Source organism: Drosophila suzukii, unplaced genomic scaffold (genome assembly GCF_043229965.1).
Source record: "Drosophila suzukii unplaced genomic scaffold, CBGP_Dsuzu_IsoJpt1.0 scf_4, whole genome shotgun sequence".
NCBI lineage: Eukaryota > Metazoa > Arthropoda > Insecta > Diptera > Drosophilidae > Drosophila > Drosophila suzukii.
In genome coordinates this window covers 2,787,184-2,802,989 of record NW_027255927.1, presented here as the reverse complement: position 1 = coordinate 2,802,989, position 15,806 = coordinate 2,787,184, and the positions used below count along the sequence as shown (strand labels likewise).

At 44.4% G+C, this 15,806-nt stretch overlaps 1 protein-coding gene and 1 long non-coding RNA gene across 23 annotated transcripts in view; one reads left to right on the top strand and one right to left on the bottom strand.

Moving 5' to 3' along the window:
* The window catches only part of Nipped-A (Transcription-associated protein Nipped-A), a 509,451-nt gene that overhangs the window by 299,311 nt on the left and 194,334 nt on the right, over window positions 1-15,806 (bottom strand). The window contains exon 12 of one of the 22 annotated variants that reach the window (XM_070999196.1): window positions 1,973-2,167. The exons of the other annotated variants lie outside the window; for them this stretch is intronic. Coding sequence (XP_070855297.1) covers window positions 1,988-2,167 — 180 coding nt within the window. The 3' untranslated portion in view covers window positions 1,973-1,987. Of the gene's footprint in view, window positions 1-1,972; window positions 2,168-15,806 lie in introns of those variants that run through there. 22 annotated transcript variants of the gene reach the window in all.
* Window positions 1-15,806, top strand: part of LOC139354934 (uncharacterized) — a 154,053-nt gene that overhangs the window by 36,748 nt on the left and 101,499 nt on the right. The gene's annotated exons all lie outside the window — the stretch shown is intronic.

Genomic DNA, 15,806 nt, shown 5'->3' with positions numbered 1-15,806 from the left:
AAGTTTTTTTGGGACTTTTACTCATGAGGATCCAATTATCGTGGAAAACTAGGAATGGCTTGCAGAACTTTCACAAAGTTCAATTTTGTGTTCCTGTGGAATTTTTAATTTTTTTTGTATCTGCCCACAGTTTTGGTTTATCGAAACCTTCTGATCAAAGTCCACTTTTTCTGCTAGCGTCGCTCTCACCGCTAAAAACCCAAGTTATAAGAAAAATGCATTTTGTATGGTAACATCAGCTTAGAGGCAAACACATTTGAACGAAAGTACAAGAAATTAAGAAAATAAATTTAAAAAAATTGTATTAATAATTCAATATTTAATTTAAATCTAATAATAAAATCTTATACAACAACGGACAGAAGGTAACGGTTTGAGCTTCTAGATCTTTTATTATTGTATGGAATTGAAGCTTGTTCTGAAACTGTCGCATACCATTGTCAAATTAATTTATGCTGACCGATGCAATTTGGTTGAAAACTGGAATTAAGACATTTGTAACGAACTGTTTTTTATGGTCTGCTCGCTACGAGATTCGTGCGGCTAGCTCAGTATATTGTGTGTTCGTCCCACCAAATTTATATTAACGTGACCGCCCAGTAGCTCAGTGAGAAAGCACAGAATTCACGGGTTCGTATTGGGTTTTATTGCGGGTATATTATTACAAGTGTCTTAGTCGCTTGGTTGGCCTTGACTCATTGCTTGTGACCTTCGGTGCTTCCGACGATCCTGTATGACCCGACGACCTCTCGCCTTGATGACTCGGTGCTCCAGTCCTGTAGCTCCCTGAAGATACTCGCAGCTCCCTGAAGATCCTCGCCGCTCCCTGAAGATCCTCGCAGCTCCCTGAAGACGCTCGCTCGCTGTTCACTTCTCACGCGTGACTTGGTGACTGCTGGTAACGACTCGGAATCGCGAGGGGTATCGGCCGTACGGGCTTAGGGAAGCGTCACCGTTCTCAGACTAGGGTGAACAGAAGCTGCGCTCTCCAGGATCGCTCCTTTCGACACACCGCCACCTGTCCCTTGCTCTGTCCCGGATGGTCCCACTGGGGTTTCTGCTCAGCCCGCGCGGACAGTCAAGGCGGAACGCCAGGAAGCTGCCTCGCGCCTTACTTCGCTTCCACGCCTAGTGTAAACGAACGTTCCACCCTAGCCTCACCCTTTTGCTCTTTGTCCGGGACGTTTCCGTGTGGCTTTTGGTACTCGGGGTTCGGGCACGCCGCTCCGGGACCTCGCAAGTCGAATCCGTAGGGCTCTCCTGGACAATTCCACTCGAGACCTTACCGATAGACCGCTCTCCCTTCTGGCTTGTTATACTCTTTCCAGGCGTAACGCCAGGACTTTGTGGACAGGGTTAATCGACCGCCTTGACCTAGCCGTGTGATGCCCTCTGGATCTCAGCTACCTGCGTCTCAATTCGGAGATTCCTGGTATCCCAATCCCGAGCGTCTCGACGTAGCAATCTCGCTCCTTGTAGGCTCCCACGGCGCTGCTTCTCTGGCGACTCGACTTGCTGCTGCTCCCTTGTAGATTATCTGGTTGTTTGATTGTTCACTTTGGTATCTGAGTGATCTTGACGGTTTGACTCCTTGTGATCGACTGATCCAGCTGCCAGCGCTCTGCGGCCTTATATAGGGCCTCCGGGAACCGTTATTTCTCTTTTGCGCACGGCCCGCTGGATCTCTCCGCTCTGGGTCCAAAGTCCGTGCCTCCTGGATGACCCACTTGTCGTTCCCGTACCGCTTCCAATCGATGCTCCGCCCACTGCTGCCATCCCGCTGATTCCCATGATGCTTGTGGCACGCCTGTGTGCCGCTCCACCGCCGAGATGTGGCACTTCCTCTCCCGGTCCAAAGTTCACGGGAGAGTCCAAAGTCCGGTGGAGTCCCGTTACCCCCTTTTGCATACGGCACTCTTGCTCTGCCCGCGAAGTCTCCATTCTCTCTCGATCTCCATCCTTGGTCTCCAATCTCTCTCGCTCTCCATCATTGGTCTCCAAACTCTCTCGCTCTCCTTCGTTGGTCTCCAAACTCTCTCGATCTCCACCCTTGGTCTCCAAACTCTCTCGTTCTCCTCGCCGCGCCGTTACTACGCGAATTCGCCGCGTATCTGGTAAGCGGCCGGCCATCTCCTGCTGCTTCTATTTGTGGGGAGTTATTCAACTCCTCACACATTGTAGGGACAGAAAAGAAGAATATACATTAATGACAGAAACTATACAATGTCCCAAAGAAACAATTGTCCGTATGACCAAATAAAAGAAATTATGCTATCGTTGTGCAGAATAATGGAGTCAGAGGGGACCGAACCGCCTGCAGTCAGGCCTAGACAAAGAGCATGACGGCATTTCTTACGGAACTCAAGGGTAACTTAGTCAGAACTATGAGGCTATGAGGCCTGTAAACCAAAAATAAGCTTATGATTTGGCTATCAAGGAAAGAAACATTTTTTAGTGCTGCTAAATAGGAAATTAATCAATCAATCAGTTCAATCAAATCAAAATCAAGTATCAAAATGGGGACAGTAATCGATACAGCCGATTCGATAGGCTTGCTTACAATCAAAGAAGATAGGATAACAATAATCTAAACTCGGGATACCCAGCCATAATGGCGAGCGACGAAATTCCCAGTTCGTCGAGCGCCGCCCCACAGAAAAACTCTAATAATAACAGATTTAACTCAAACGGAAAATACTCGTAGATGTTCAGTATCGAGACTAAGGACAAGACAGAAGTTACAACACATTATATCGATAAAGAGGAACATTTTTAATCAAGGGCCTTAAAACGCAAACAGGATTCCTGAGTAAGTTTCGACTAGAGGCCAACTTACCGTACATAGAATTGTCACTCCAGAATAAACACAACCTAAAATTTTGTATAGACACTGGTGCTAAGGGTTCTTTCATCAATTCTAAATTCGTACCGGACAATAAAAATATCAGGCTCGAAAAGTCTATCTCAATTACGACACTTCTATTCTATTCTATTTACAATATTACTCGTTTTTGAAGAAATTAACGACCATAAGGAATTTCCCTTCCTGCCATTCGACTTCCATCAATTTTTTGACGGACTATTTGGTATGAAAATCATGACCCATCAATATCTCGGATATAATCTTCACCACGCCAAACGTTGAACTCCCCTTACTTGTTGAACCAAATCATTTCTCAGAGATTCAATTTAGTATGAAATAAGGTTAATTCTTGTGTGACTACATTTGCTTAGGAGAGGACCTTTTCATATCGGAAGAAATTTATAAAGCACATCTTTCGCTTTATCGAAATTAATAATTTCTCTACCAAACCCAAAAAGTTCTTCTTGGATTCGAAGTTGAAGATAAACAAATTTAAAGGGGAAAAGTTCGCTCTCATTAATACTATGCCTAGCATACCGACCATCGGATTGAATTTGCCGAGGTTTTCATGGATGTGAAGGCGAAACTAAGCCGAGGCTTGGCTGCTCATTGCAAAACACAATTGCCGGGTTCAACCGCTGCAAAAAATTGACATCACTAATAATGCGGATCTTTCTTTTCGATCTGGGAAACCTCGGTTGCCAAATATTGAAATTGCTTGCGACTTTCACTACGGTCATCGGAAATGATGATAAGCTAAGCGACATTGAAAAACTACAATATTTGCATTCGCGTTTGGGCGGCGTGGCTCTGGAAACCATACGTTCGCTCGAACCCTCGAATGCTAATTATGGTTTATCGATTTGATAATTACGTTTTACACTTTCAGGCACACGTTCAGGCAATATTTGATTTAAAGGGTGTCGAGGAGGGATCTTCGAAGGGTCTTCGGGAGCTGAGTGATTGCATGAATTCGCATCTGCGAACAATTCGAACCCTGGCCAATGCGCAACAAATTTTGGATGGTCTTTTAATTCACATCGTCACTCCGAAACTGGATCAGAGGACGCGGGAAAAATGGGAAGAGGATTTGTCAATCACTGAGCTGTCTACCTGGGATGCTATGGAGTCGTTTTTGGAAAAGAGGTGCAGGATGATGGAAAACTTGGATCAAGCCTTGGTAACTCAAACTCCACGCCAGCAGGTGGGAAAAAACTTCACAAATATAACCAAAATACACTTATTGCTTCTGCTACTAACTCACAAATATAACCAAAATAAACTTATTGCTTCTGCTACTAACTCAAATCATTTGATATGTTTATTTTGCGATGCACGGGATCATTATTTGCCAAAGTGTTCTCGATTTTAAATTTGAGTTCAAATCTTTGATATAAAGAAACAAAGAAGTTGCACCTTTGCCTCAACTGTTTGCCTTCGTGGTACAGCGAGCTTCCAGTTGTTGGCTCCAACGAGAATCATTGGTTCGGCATTCGAATAAGATTGTAGGGGTATTCCATCTAGATGTGGAAACTTGATGCGCAATTCATTTCCTTGATCGTCTGTTTTGGCAAGCCTAGGTTTTTCACAGTATGGACATTATTTACAAGGGGGTAATGAGCACTTGTCGCTGGCACGGGGACGCTTTGCTGGCAGGACGATCGCGTCGCGGCAATGGTAACGATAGTTACTGCGATGCCGGACCACAGGCGATGCTGAACTGCGCTGAGGTTGAGCTAACGTAGGTTAGCTGCTAGTGGAGATAGTGTATTACGAGCCCTATTCCCAGAGGTAAGAAGTAGAACCGCGGAGTTATGAGATGCGTTGATAACTGATTTATTCATCATTTGGTACATGTTTATATTCTACTTGGAAGACGAAAGTTTAGTGTAATGATTAGTAAAGTGCGCTATATTCTAAAGTAGGTAGGTAGGTCAGGGAGTTTTGATTATGGTAGCAGTTTGTGTAGTTGGCTCGGCAGACACTGCAAAATGTGCTGACTGCTTTGGCCGGTCAGTGTGCCGTTGAGTGTGAGTACGAACATTCTCCCCCCCATTGAGGGGTACCCTCAATTAAGTCGTGATGTCGGTCAGCCCTTGCCCGAATTGTATAGGAAGGTGATCTTTCCTTCAACTGCGGTTCATGTTTGTGATTCAGGTCCTTCACATCTTCTTGATGCTGCTTAACACTCCCCTTTGCGATAAAATTGACATTACCGTGGGGACTGAAATTGTGCTCTCGTAGAACTTTATCATTTGGCACGTCTATGGTATGTGGACATTCTGCAACAAAACTAAGATATTTCTTGGTTAGGTTTGCAAATGTTGAACCAAAGTCAGCCTTCTTGTAGGTATTGATGAGAAATCGGTTCTATATTCATCGGATTTTTATCTTTTGTTGTCATTAGATTTAAGAACCAATTTTGTCCAAATTTAAATATGTTTACCAGTTGTGACTAGCGCTGTAATTTATAAGTTTTTAAACTTGTAGCGTTAGGAAGCCTAAAACAATAAATAATAAAAAAAAAAAAAAAAGCAGCGTTCGGTCCTGCAAAATCACCTCTGCCTTCTACCAGAATAGGGTTGATTTCCGTATCAGATGAGGTTTCTTTATTGAGATAACCTGTGATTACATAACCAAGCCTAGTGCCTTGTGCCAAAGGTTTATTAGGTCCTAGTTCAAGAAATTCACTGGTTATTACACGAGAATACACCTCAGCCTTAGGTCAATGGGTCCCGGTTGCCGAAAGTCAGGATCTGCTAATGGCAGTCCCCCGGGAATATTAAGATCGGTATCAATCGATACTGACGGTTGGTCTGTAATGACTGTGTCTAGTCTTTCAAACCCTGATGTAACTGATGAGAGCTTTTTTGTTGATCTAATTGCTGTTGATATTTTTCCTCCGATTCCAGATATTTCAATCGGTGACCTTTCCTTAAGAGATAGCAGATCTGCCATTCTCCTTGAGATAAGATTCACCTGTGATCCACCATCTATAACAGCGCGACATGTTTGTAATTGACCGTTTGGCCCTTGTAATGAGACCTTGGCGGTCGCGAGCAGAGTATATCCTCCTACGTCGTCGTAGCCTGCAATGGTTACTGCGCCGGCCACTGGATTGCTAGTCGGTCCTTGGTGTAACAGTGAATGATGCCGTTGCTGGCAGACTCGACAAGTGGTCGGTGATCCACAGTTTTCAACCTTATGAACTGTAGACAAACAATTTGTGCATGCTCCTACTTGAATAATGGCTTGGCGCCGTGCTATGGGGTCCATTTGCTGGATACGGCTACATGCTCTAAGATTATGTTGTCCTAGGTGACAGATCTTACAGCTCTCTTCGTTGTGAACTGACTGATGGCGGAGTGTTGCTGTAGGTTGAGCGCTTATCGTCTCCAGCATGCAAGCGCGCCGCTCAATAAACGTCAGTATACTCCATAACGTTGGAATTTCCGTTGGTGCATCCGCTGAATTTTCTAGAGCAGCTAGAGACTGTTGGTCTAGTTTTCTTCTGATAAGAAAACACAGGATTGGATCCCAGGATTTTGTGCTGATATCGAGGTTTTGAAGAGTACTCATTGAGTTTTTTATAGTGTCATGTAAGGCCCTTAGCTGGCGCGAGGAACCGTCTATAGGCGTATGGTCAATAATTTTTGCAATGGCGGCGAATACTAGTATTTTTCCGTTCTGGTACCTGGCCTTTAAACGCAACCAGGTGTCGTCATAGCCACCCTGTGAGAAGGCTGTGTCTGTCAAGACGTTTCTCGCTTCACCACGAAGCGAACTCTGTAGAATATGTAGTTTTTGACTGGCCCAATTTGGTTTATTATGTACCAATTCCACAAAGAGATCATGGAACCGTGGCCAGTCTAGATACTCGCCGTTGAACTCCGGAATGCTAATTGGCGGAAGTGCTAAGTTTAGGCTCATTGGCGAGTCGTTTTCTCGAAGCAGGTTCATTTCGTATTCCTCGTATAATGCGTGGAACTGAGCTAGCTCTGCTTCTGCCAGGGCTGCGGCTCCAGGTGTGCTGTCCAATTCGTCGTGGGCTTGCCTCAGCAACGCCCAATGGAGATCCAGGTGCCTTTGTAGGGCTGGGGTGACGGTTGGGGCGTTCGAGGCTAATGTTAATGATGACTCCAATTTCCTCAATGAATGAAGTAGACATATTGTGTGTCTTGGAAACAAAGAATCTTGTGAAGCTGGATGAAACTGAATATCCTGTGAAGCTGGATGCAGCTGAGTATCCTGTGAAGCTGGATGAAGCTGAAGTTCTTGTGACGCTGGAAGAAGAAGCGTATACTGTGAAGCTGGATTAAGCTGAAGTTCCTGTGACGCTGGAAGAAGAAGCGTATCCTGTGAAGCTGGATGAAACTGAAGTTCCTGTGACGCTGGAAGAAGAAGCGAATCCTGTGAAGCTGGATGAAGCTGAGTATCCTGTGAAGCTGGATGAAGCTGAGTATCCTGTGAAGCTGGATGAAGCTGAAGTTCCTGTGACGCTGGAAGAAGAAGCGAATCCTGTGAAGCTGGATGAAGCTGAAGTTCCTGTGACGCTGGAAGAAGAAGCGAGTCCTGTGAAGCTGGATGAAGCTGAAGTTCCTGTGACGCTGGAAGAAGAAGCGAATCCTGTGAAGCTGGGTTAAGCTGAAGTTCCTGTGACGCTGGAAGACGAAGCGTATCCTGTGAAGCTGGATTAAGCTGAAGTTCCTGTGACGCTGGAAGAAGAAGCGAATCCTGTGAAGCTGGATGAAGCTGAGTATCCTGTGAAGCTGGATGAAGCTGAGTATCCTGTGAAGCTGGATGAAGCTGAAGTTCATGTGACGCTGGAAGAAGAAGCGAATCCTGTGAAGCTGGATGAAGCTGAAGTTCCTGTGACGCTGGAAGAAGAAGCGAGTCCTGTGAAGCTGGATGAAGCTGAAGTTCCTGTGACGCTGGAAGAAGAAGCGAATCCTGTGAAGCTGGGTTAAGCTGAAGTTCCTGTGACGCTGGAAGACGAAGCGTATCCTGTGAAGCTGGATTAAGCTGAAGTTCCTGTGACGCTGGAAGAAGAAGCGAATCCTGTGAAGCTGGATGAAGCTGAAGTTCCTGTGACGCTGGAAGAAGAAGCGAGTCCTGTGAAGCTGGATGAAGCTGAAGTTCCTGTGACGCTGGAAGAAGAAGCGAATCCTGTGAAGCTAGATTAAGCTGAAGTTCCTGTGACGCTGGAAGACGAAGCGTATCCTGCGAAGCTGGATTAAGCTGAAGTTCCTGTGACGGTGGAAGAAGAAGCGTATCCTATGAAGCTGGATAAAGCTGTGAGTCCTTTAGTGGGAAGGGGGTTGCTTGAGTGTGATCCTTTGTTGTTAAAGGATCACGTCGGGGTCACCAATGTTTGTGCCTAACCGAAGTAGACACTTCCGGGTCACACCGCGGGACAAGGGGGTAATGAGCACTTGTCGCTGGCACGGGGACGCTTTGCTGGCAGGACGATCGCGTCGCGGCAATGGTAACGATAGTTACTGCGATGCCGGACCACAGGCGATGCTGAACTGCGCTGAGGTTGAGCTAACTTAGGTTAGCTGCTAGTGGAGATAGTGTATTACGAGCCCTATTCCCAGAGGTAGGAAATAGAACCGCGGAGTTATGAGATGCTTTGATAACTGATTTATTCTTCATTTGGTACATGTTTATATACTAATTGGAAGACGAAAGTTTAGTGTAACGATTAGTGAAGTGCGCTATATTCTAAAGTAGGTAGGTAGGTCAGGGAGTTTTGATTATGGTAGCAGTTTGTGTAGTTGGCTCGGCAGACACTGCAAAATGTGCTGACTGCTTTGGCCGGTCAGTGTGCCGTTGAGTCGGTGAGACGGTGCATTAGTGAGACATATAATATGCTGATCAGCCATTCTCATATGCAGTGGGTGCTACTGAGCGCCTGGTACTGTTCCCAACTTGGCTACTGCTTGATTTGTTGGGTGTGGTCATGTTGAGTACCTTTGGGTACGAACACCCATACTATGTCTTTACAGGGTCGATCATGGCATACCGAAGTATCACCTCCCCGTGGAAGCAATTTATCGTGTTCGCGAAATTCATTCCGGTTGTGAGCTTCTCTGCCTGTTGGGGAAAAATTTATTTGCTTTCGCAAGCTATGCCCCTACTCACAGCCTTAGTTGGCAGAAAGGCAAACCGTGGAATCAGATTATAGTTTTGTTCTTTTTGGTTTTTTTCCACGAAACACGAACACCAATAAGCGGAGTGTCTTCGCAAGAATCTATTTGTTAGTGCAAGGGACTGCGGAACTTTCTTATTCTTAAGACGCAGTCGAGCACCAAATAATAGTGAACCCGCGATTGGAACTAGACTATGTTTAATATTGAACTTTATTGTTCAGACCCAGCCACTTGTGGTGTTTGGTTGTTTTTTTGTGCTCTCCTATATTACGATTTTTTAAAGAATGTTACAGCCGACCCCTTAATGAAAGCTTCCAATAGCACTGTTTTAAAATCCGATGTTTTAATTAGTAAAATCAAATAAAAAAGGCAAGATAAAATAAAGAGCTTTAAAAAATCTTCCTTTTCTACTGAAGATCGCACTGTAACTGTATGGTCGCTCGATTGTCGGCGAGATGTCTTGATTGGTGTCGGGTCCAACCGATAAATTTATGTAAATCAATCGAGGTTTAAAAATGTACTGGGCGGTAAAAACTACCGTTAAAAAAAAATGGTCTAAAGTTTTTTTTAATGCTTTAAACTTTTTTTATTATTTCTCAAAAACGGCATTAACGATTTCAAATCAAATCTTAAGGTGTATAGCCCTTGAGATTCCTTACCTTTTGACATGCGGCACATAGTTGTAAAAAGTCTCGTTTCAAAGTAATTAATCAACAAAAATGGGCACATTTACCAGTTTTTTGGCCGTATCTAAACTCTATTTGAAGGTCCTGGAAATTTAAGATGTTGCTTAACTAGCTTAATAGAAGAAACTTTTCTTCCACCACTTTTGGAAAAACAAGCTAGTTTGGCGACAAAACATCTATAAATAGCTAAATGTTGTACACCCGTAACTTGTGAATATGTTGTTGCTATATGTAGTTAGAAAGGTATTTTGAAATGTTTTGTACGCCTTTTAACATGATTTGTCTAAATACCATCCGCTAAAAACTAAGGATAAAGTATTTTTTTTTAATTTAGATATTCTTTTTTTTTCCTGATTTCTTAAAAACGGCTTTTACGATTTTAAATTAAATTTTAAGGTGCATAGCCCTTGAGATTCCTTAGCTTTTGACACGCGACACATTGTAGTAAACAGTCTCCTTTCAAAGTTATTTATCAACAAAAAAGGCCACATTTACCTCTTCAGAACATCTAACACTGCCTGCACATTGACCTTTTTTGTGCCTGTCCAAACTCTACTTGAAGCTCCTGGAAATTTAAGATGATATTAAACAACTTAATATGAGAATCTTTAGTTTTATCACTTTTGGAAAAACTCGTTAGTTTGACAGAAAAACAGCTGTAAGTAGCTGTGTTTAGTACACCCGTAACTTGTAAACTACAAAAGCAAAAGGCTTGTGCTATATATCGTTTGATATACTGTGTCGAAACGACTTTAATTCCTTCTCTGCGTAAAAAACTTCTGACGAAAACTTAAATGCAGTCTTTTCAAACATCACTTGGAACGCAGTCTACTTTGTGACGAAGCCCACTGCATCACTGCTATGATGGTCCGATCATAACTAGTGTTACAACAATCAAATGATATTGAAAAACCTAAAAGGATTGCATACAAAGACGGCAACAATTTTAATTCGTTTGGGAAAAAGATCGGTGAAAGTAAAAGTAAAAATTAAAAAAATGGAAGCCGTATGAAGATGAATTATGTGATTGATGTCTAAAGCCAAAACTTCTGATATCAAACAAAAACACCTTAACGAGGTAAAAATCATTCATGTTCGTGATAGCTGCAGTCTATTGTGGTGCCTTCTAGATGTGTTTCAATACAGTGCATCCAGGTTTAATTTGATGGGAATGTACAACAAAAATTTTTCGGTACTGTTCTCTTGACAAACAAATAATAAAAGCAAAAGGGAACATGCAAGAAAGCGCGCGATTTTCCTTGTCTCTTGCATTTCTTGTCAGTTGCATTTATAATTCTGAAAAGTGAAGTTCAGCTTGTTGCCTTCCTTCGCAAGAGATTTTTGAATTGTTCAGATTGAGCGACTTGGTGCTGTGCGCATCGGCATAAGAAGCAAGGTGAGTTCTCGGATCGGTAGGATACGTGTGGGTGCTCCTCCGATTCCGCATGTTGCGGCTTTACATCATTGTAGGCGGTATGAGTATGTACATTATTCGTCCTTGAGTATGAGGTTGAAACGTGTGTGGACGCTGCTTCTACGATCTTATACATCCAATCGCTAAATGCTTTTACATTTGCTATGGCTCCGTCTTTTGGGTGCATTGCCCAGATCAGTTTATATTGATTTGGAAGTTTGTGAGAAGTTGAATAACTCCGCACAAATCTCAGCAGCAGCAGCAACGGCCGGCCGGCCGCTTACCAGATACGCGGCGAATTCACGTAGTAACGGCGCGGCGAGAAGCGGTTGGAGAGGAAGAGAGTTTGGAGACCAAGGTTGGATAAGAATAGAGTTTAGAGACCAATGTGGGAGAATAAGAGACTTTGAAGACCAACGATGGAGAATGAGAGAGTTTGGAGACCAAGGTGCGGAGAATGAGAGAGTGGAGACTTGGCGGGTAGAGCAAGAGTGCCGTGTGCAAAACGAAATAACGGAACTCCACCGGACTTTGGACTCGGCCGTGAACTTTGGACCGGGAGAAGATGGGCCACATCTCGGCAGTGGAGCGGCACACAGGCGTGCCACGTGCATCACGGGAACCAGCGGGACGGCAACATTGGGCAGAACCTCGGTTGGAAGCGGTGCGTAAACAGAAGCCACGGACTTTGGACCCGGAGTGGAAAGATTCAGCGGGCCGTGAAATAATAACGGTTCCCGGAGGCCCTATAAAATGCCGCAGAGCGCTGGCAGCTTGATCAGTCGATCACGAGGAGTCAAACCATCAAGATCAGTCAAAATACCAAAGTAAACAGTCAGTCAACCAAGTAAACTACAAGGGAGCCACAACAAGGCGAGTTGTCGGAAGCAGCGCCGTGGGAAGCCTACAAGGAGCAAGATCGCTACGTCGAGACGTTCGGGATTGGGACATCAGGAATCTCCGAGTTGAGACACAGGTGGCTGAGGTCCGAAAGACATCACACGACTAAGTCAAGGCGTTTGGCTCCCAACTTTGTCTCGACCACACTCTGGCGAATCGCCCGGCGGGTCTGTAAGAGGCAAGCGAAAAAGACCTGCGACGAGGAACCGTGAGCTCGGGGGGAAAGTTGTCTAAGACCCAGTGTACCTTGCCCGACCAAGCAGGACCTGGCGCGAAGGCCGAACGGTTGATCGATCTGTGGTTTCAAGAGGCGTTGTCCTGGAGAGCCCTGCGATTACCGGCGAGGTCCCCGAACAGCAACTGCTCAAACTCCGAGGGCCAGAAACGCCAAGCTACCAGTCAGGAAGGGCGAGCGATCGACCCGTTGAGGCATTCAAGAGGCGTTGTCCTGGAGAAGCCCTGCGATTCGGCAAGTCCCGAAACGGCGGTTGCCCAAAGACACGCGAGACAAGAAACAGCGCAGTGGACATCGGCAGCGACGCCAGCAGACATCACCGGCAGCCACGTCGCCATCGCCGCGCGGAGCTCATTGGGGAGCGCAGGAACGTCGCGGACGTCAAGCATTAGGGTGAAGCCGGTTCGAGCGCGAGGCAAAGTGAGCGGCTAGGCAACTTCCTGGCGTTAGCCTTGACTGTCTCGAAAGGCGTTGCCTGGAGAGCAATCGTTGTTCACCCTAGTCTGACAACGGTGACGCTTCCCTAAGTCAGCAAGGCCGAACTCTCTGCGAGTCCAAGGTGCGACAAGCGACCCCGAGTCAGCGTGTCGGCGAGCCACTACGAGCAGCCTGCGACACAGAAGCCAGCGGTCGCCAAGTCAACGCATCGACAAGCCAGGACGAGGAGCATCAGCAGTCCGTGAAACCAGAGTAGGGAAACACCGAGACCAGCCCAGCCACGCACCCGCTGTATTAATAACAAGAGAATAAAACCCACTGTTATGCGTTCACGTCTTATAAATTTGGTGGGACGAACAAACAATCTTCTGAGCTAGCCGCACGAATCTCGTAGCGAGCAGACCAACAAAATCAGTTCGTTCCAACTTTGTCAACCAACTCACGAACAAGCATAGGGTTGTTCAGATGTGCACCAAGTTGGCAGGCCTCCATGGTATCACAGATGTTGCGAACAGCAAGGGCGTAGTCGATAAGTGAATCAAGCCTGTCCTTGCTTACCGAAATTCATTTAGCTTTCTCAATTAGGCGATCCACAATTTGATCTGGACGACCAAAAATGTTTTTAATGTGCTTATAACAATGGGAACCATGGTTGGCAACAAAAGCTTGTCTCGGTCTAGATCGTACGCTATCCCTTTATGACACTTTTGAAGTCGAAGCATTTTTTCGACATTTGAAAAGCCGGCAACAGAACGCAGCTGGGGCCCATTGTCGTGTCTGTCCATGTCATGTTGGAATCGTGTTGGCGCGACAAAATATTATATTTTTGTTCAATACATCTCTGCTCCTCTAGCATCTGTAACATAAGATCGTTAGTTGACATGTTTATACTGGGTGTTTCTTGTAAACTCATTTTCGGCTCTTTTTGCAATCCCTGCGCGGCGGAGCCTTGCTGTGCAGTTGTATTGGTCTTCACGATGTCGGTATCACCCTTCTCGCAAGGAGAGCAGGCCCAGCCTTTAATGTTATTTTCGCTTTCTTCACGCCGACAAGAGTAATGGTACCAGGTTTTCCAGTTATCACACTGAACCCATATTATGTCTTTCCCGGGTCGATCTTTTTTGCAAGTATCATCTCCCCGTACAAACATTTTTACGTGTTCGTGAAATGGATGTCGGTTGTGAGCTTTTCTGCCGGTTGGGGGAAAATTTATTTGCTTTCGCAAGCTATGCCGCTTTCACAGCCTTAGTTGGTAGAAAGGCAAACCGTGGAATCAGATAACAGTTTTGTTCTTTCTGGTTTTTTTTGCCACGAAACACTAACACCAATACGCGAAGTGTCTTCGCAAGAATCTATTTGTCAGATTCTGCCTTCCCTTGGTGTGTATACACTAATTATAAATGTCGCAGTTAATTTGAAGTTCGTGTCACGATTACGGTTAATAATTGATTGGTGTCGGATCCAACCGATGAATTTATGTAAACGACGTTTCAAAATGTACTGGGCCGGTAACATTCTGTATCTCCGGTATAAGCTTGTTGTTGCACTCGAATATCTCTCGGTTATTATGGATAGGCATCACGATATTCGAGCAAGACCATCACACCGGTGTAGCAGTTCGTGACATCATTAACAGCCCAGTCGATATAGACATGGCTGTGGCACCCCCGATAATAGGCCTTTCTAAGGGAATATAAAATGGGAGTTTTTAATTTCCTTTCATTTTTTAAAAATACGTAAATGCATATGCAGATTTAGTTATTTTTATACCCGTTACTCGTAGAGTAGAAGGGTATACTAGATTCGTCGGAAAGTATGTAACAGGCAGAAGGAAGCGTTTCCGACCCCATAAAGTATATATATTCTTGATGAGGATCACTAGCCGAGTCGATCTGGCCATGTCCGTTTGTCCGTCTTTCCGTCCGTCCGGATGAACGCTGAGATCTCGGAAACTATAAGAGCTAGGCTATTGAGATTTGGCGTGCAGATTCCTGAGCTTCTTACGCAGCGCAAGTTTCTTTTAGCAGCGTGCCACGCCCACTCTAACGCCCACAAACCGCCCAAAACTGTTTTTGATGCTAGAATAAAAATGTTAACTAAAACCCAAAAAAAAATTTGCCACGCTTACTCTAACGCCCATAACGCTTAAATCTGTCTACCGCCGGTAGGTGGCGCATTTTAATCTCGCTTTGCTGCTTGCATATCTCCATTTCCCTTTGGTCCCTTTAGCTGAGTAACGGGTATATGATAGTCGAGGTACTCGACTATAGCGTTCTTCCTTGTTTTCAGTTAAAAAACAAGGAAGAACGCTAAACTTGGAGTCTCGACTATTAGATACCCGTTAATAGGTAAGTACGAGACCAAACCATTTCAGCTAAAATTCTAGCATTAAAACTGTGGGCGCCACACCTGTGTTGGCGTGGCAAACCTTTTTTAAAGTCAATAAGTAAAGACGAAAGCAATATATTTCAGAAAACATTATTGAACATATATATTATACTTACTTTATGGCGTCGGAAGCGCTTTCTTCTACCTGTTACGGTTTTTTCGCCGAGTTCAATATACCCTTTTAACATTTAAAACACTTTTATATATAATTTTAAAGTTTTCAAATCAATAAAATACCTTAATTTACTTAGGTAATTTTTTAAAAGGAGAACATTTGTAGAACATTCAGACTCAGCCTCAGGGAAGCAGCAGAAATTCAAAGACATAAACAAACTTCTAGACCAAAATATCATTAAGCACAGCCATTCGCCCTGGAGTCTTCCAGTATTACATGTTTTCAAGAAACTGGACGCTTCTAAAAAAAAAAGTTGAGGATGGTGTTCGATTTTAGAAACAGTAGTTTTAGTCTTAGAAAATAGTAAATGATAGCAAATATATTTCACGGCCCTAGATCTGGCTAAGGGGTACCATAAAGTTGAGATGGAACCCAGGATACACCCAAAACTGCCTTTACGGCACAAGGGGGGCACTACAAATTTATTACGGCCAACACCAAGAACATAAAAAAGAGGGAGATCAAATCATTCCTGAGTCTTTTGGGCTATTATAGAAAGTTCATTTTGGACTTTGCAAAAATTACTAAGCCCATGACGCAACAGTTAAAAGTTAA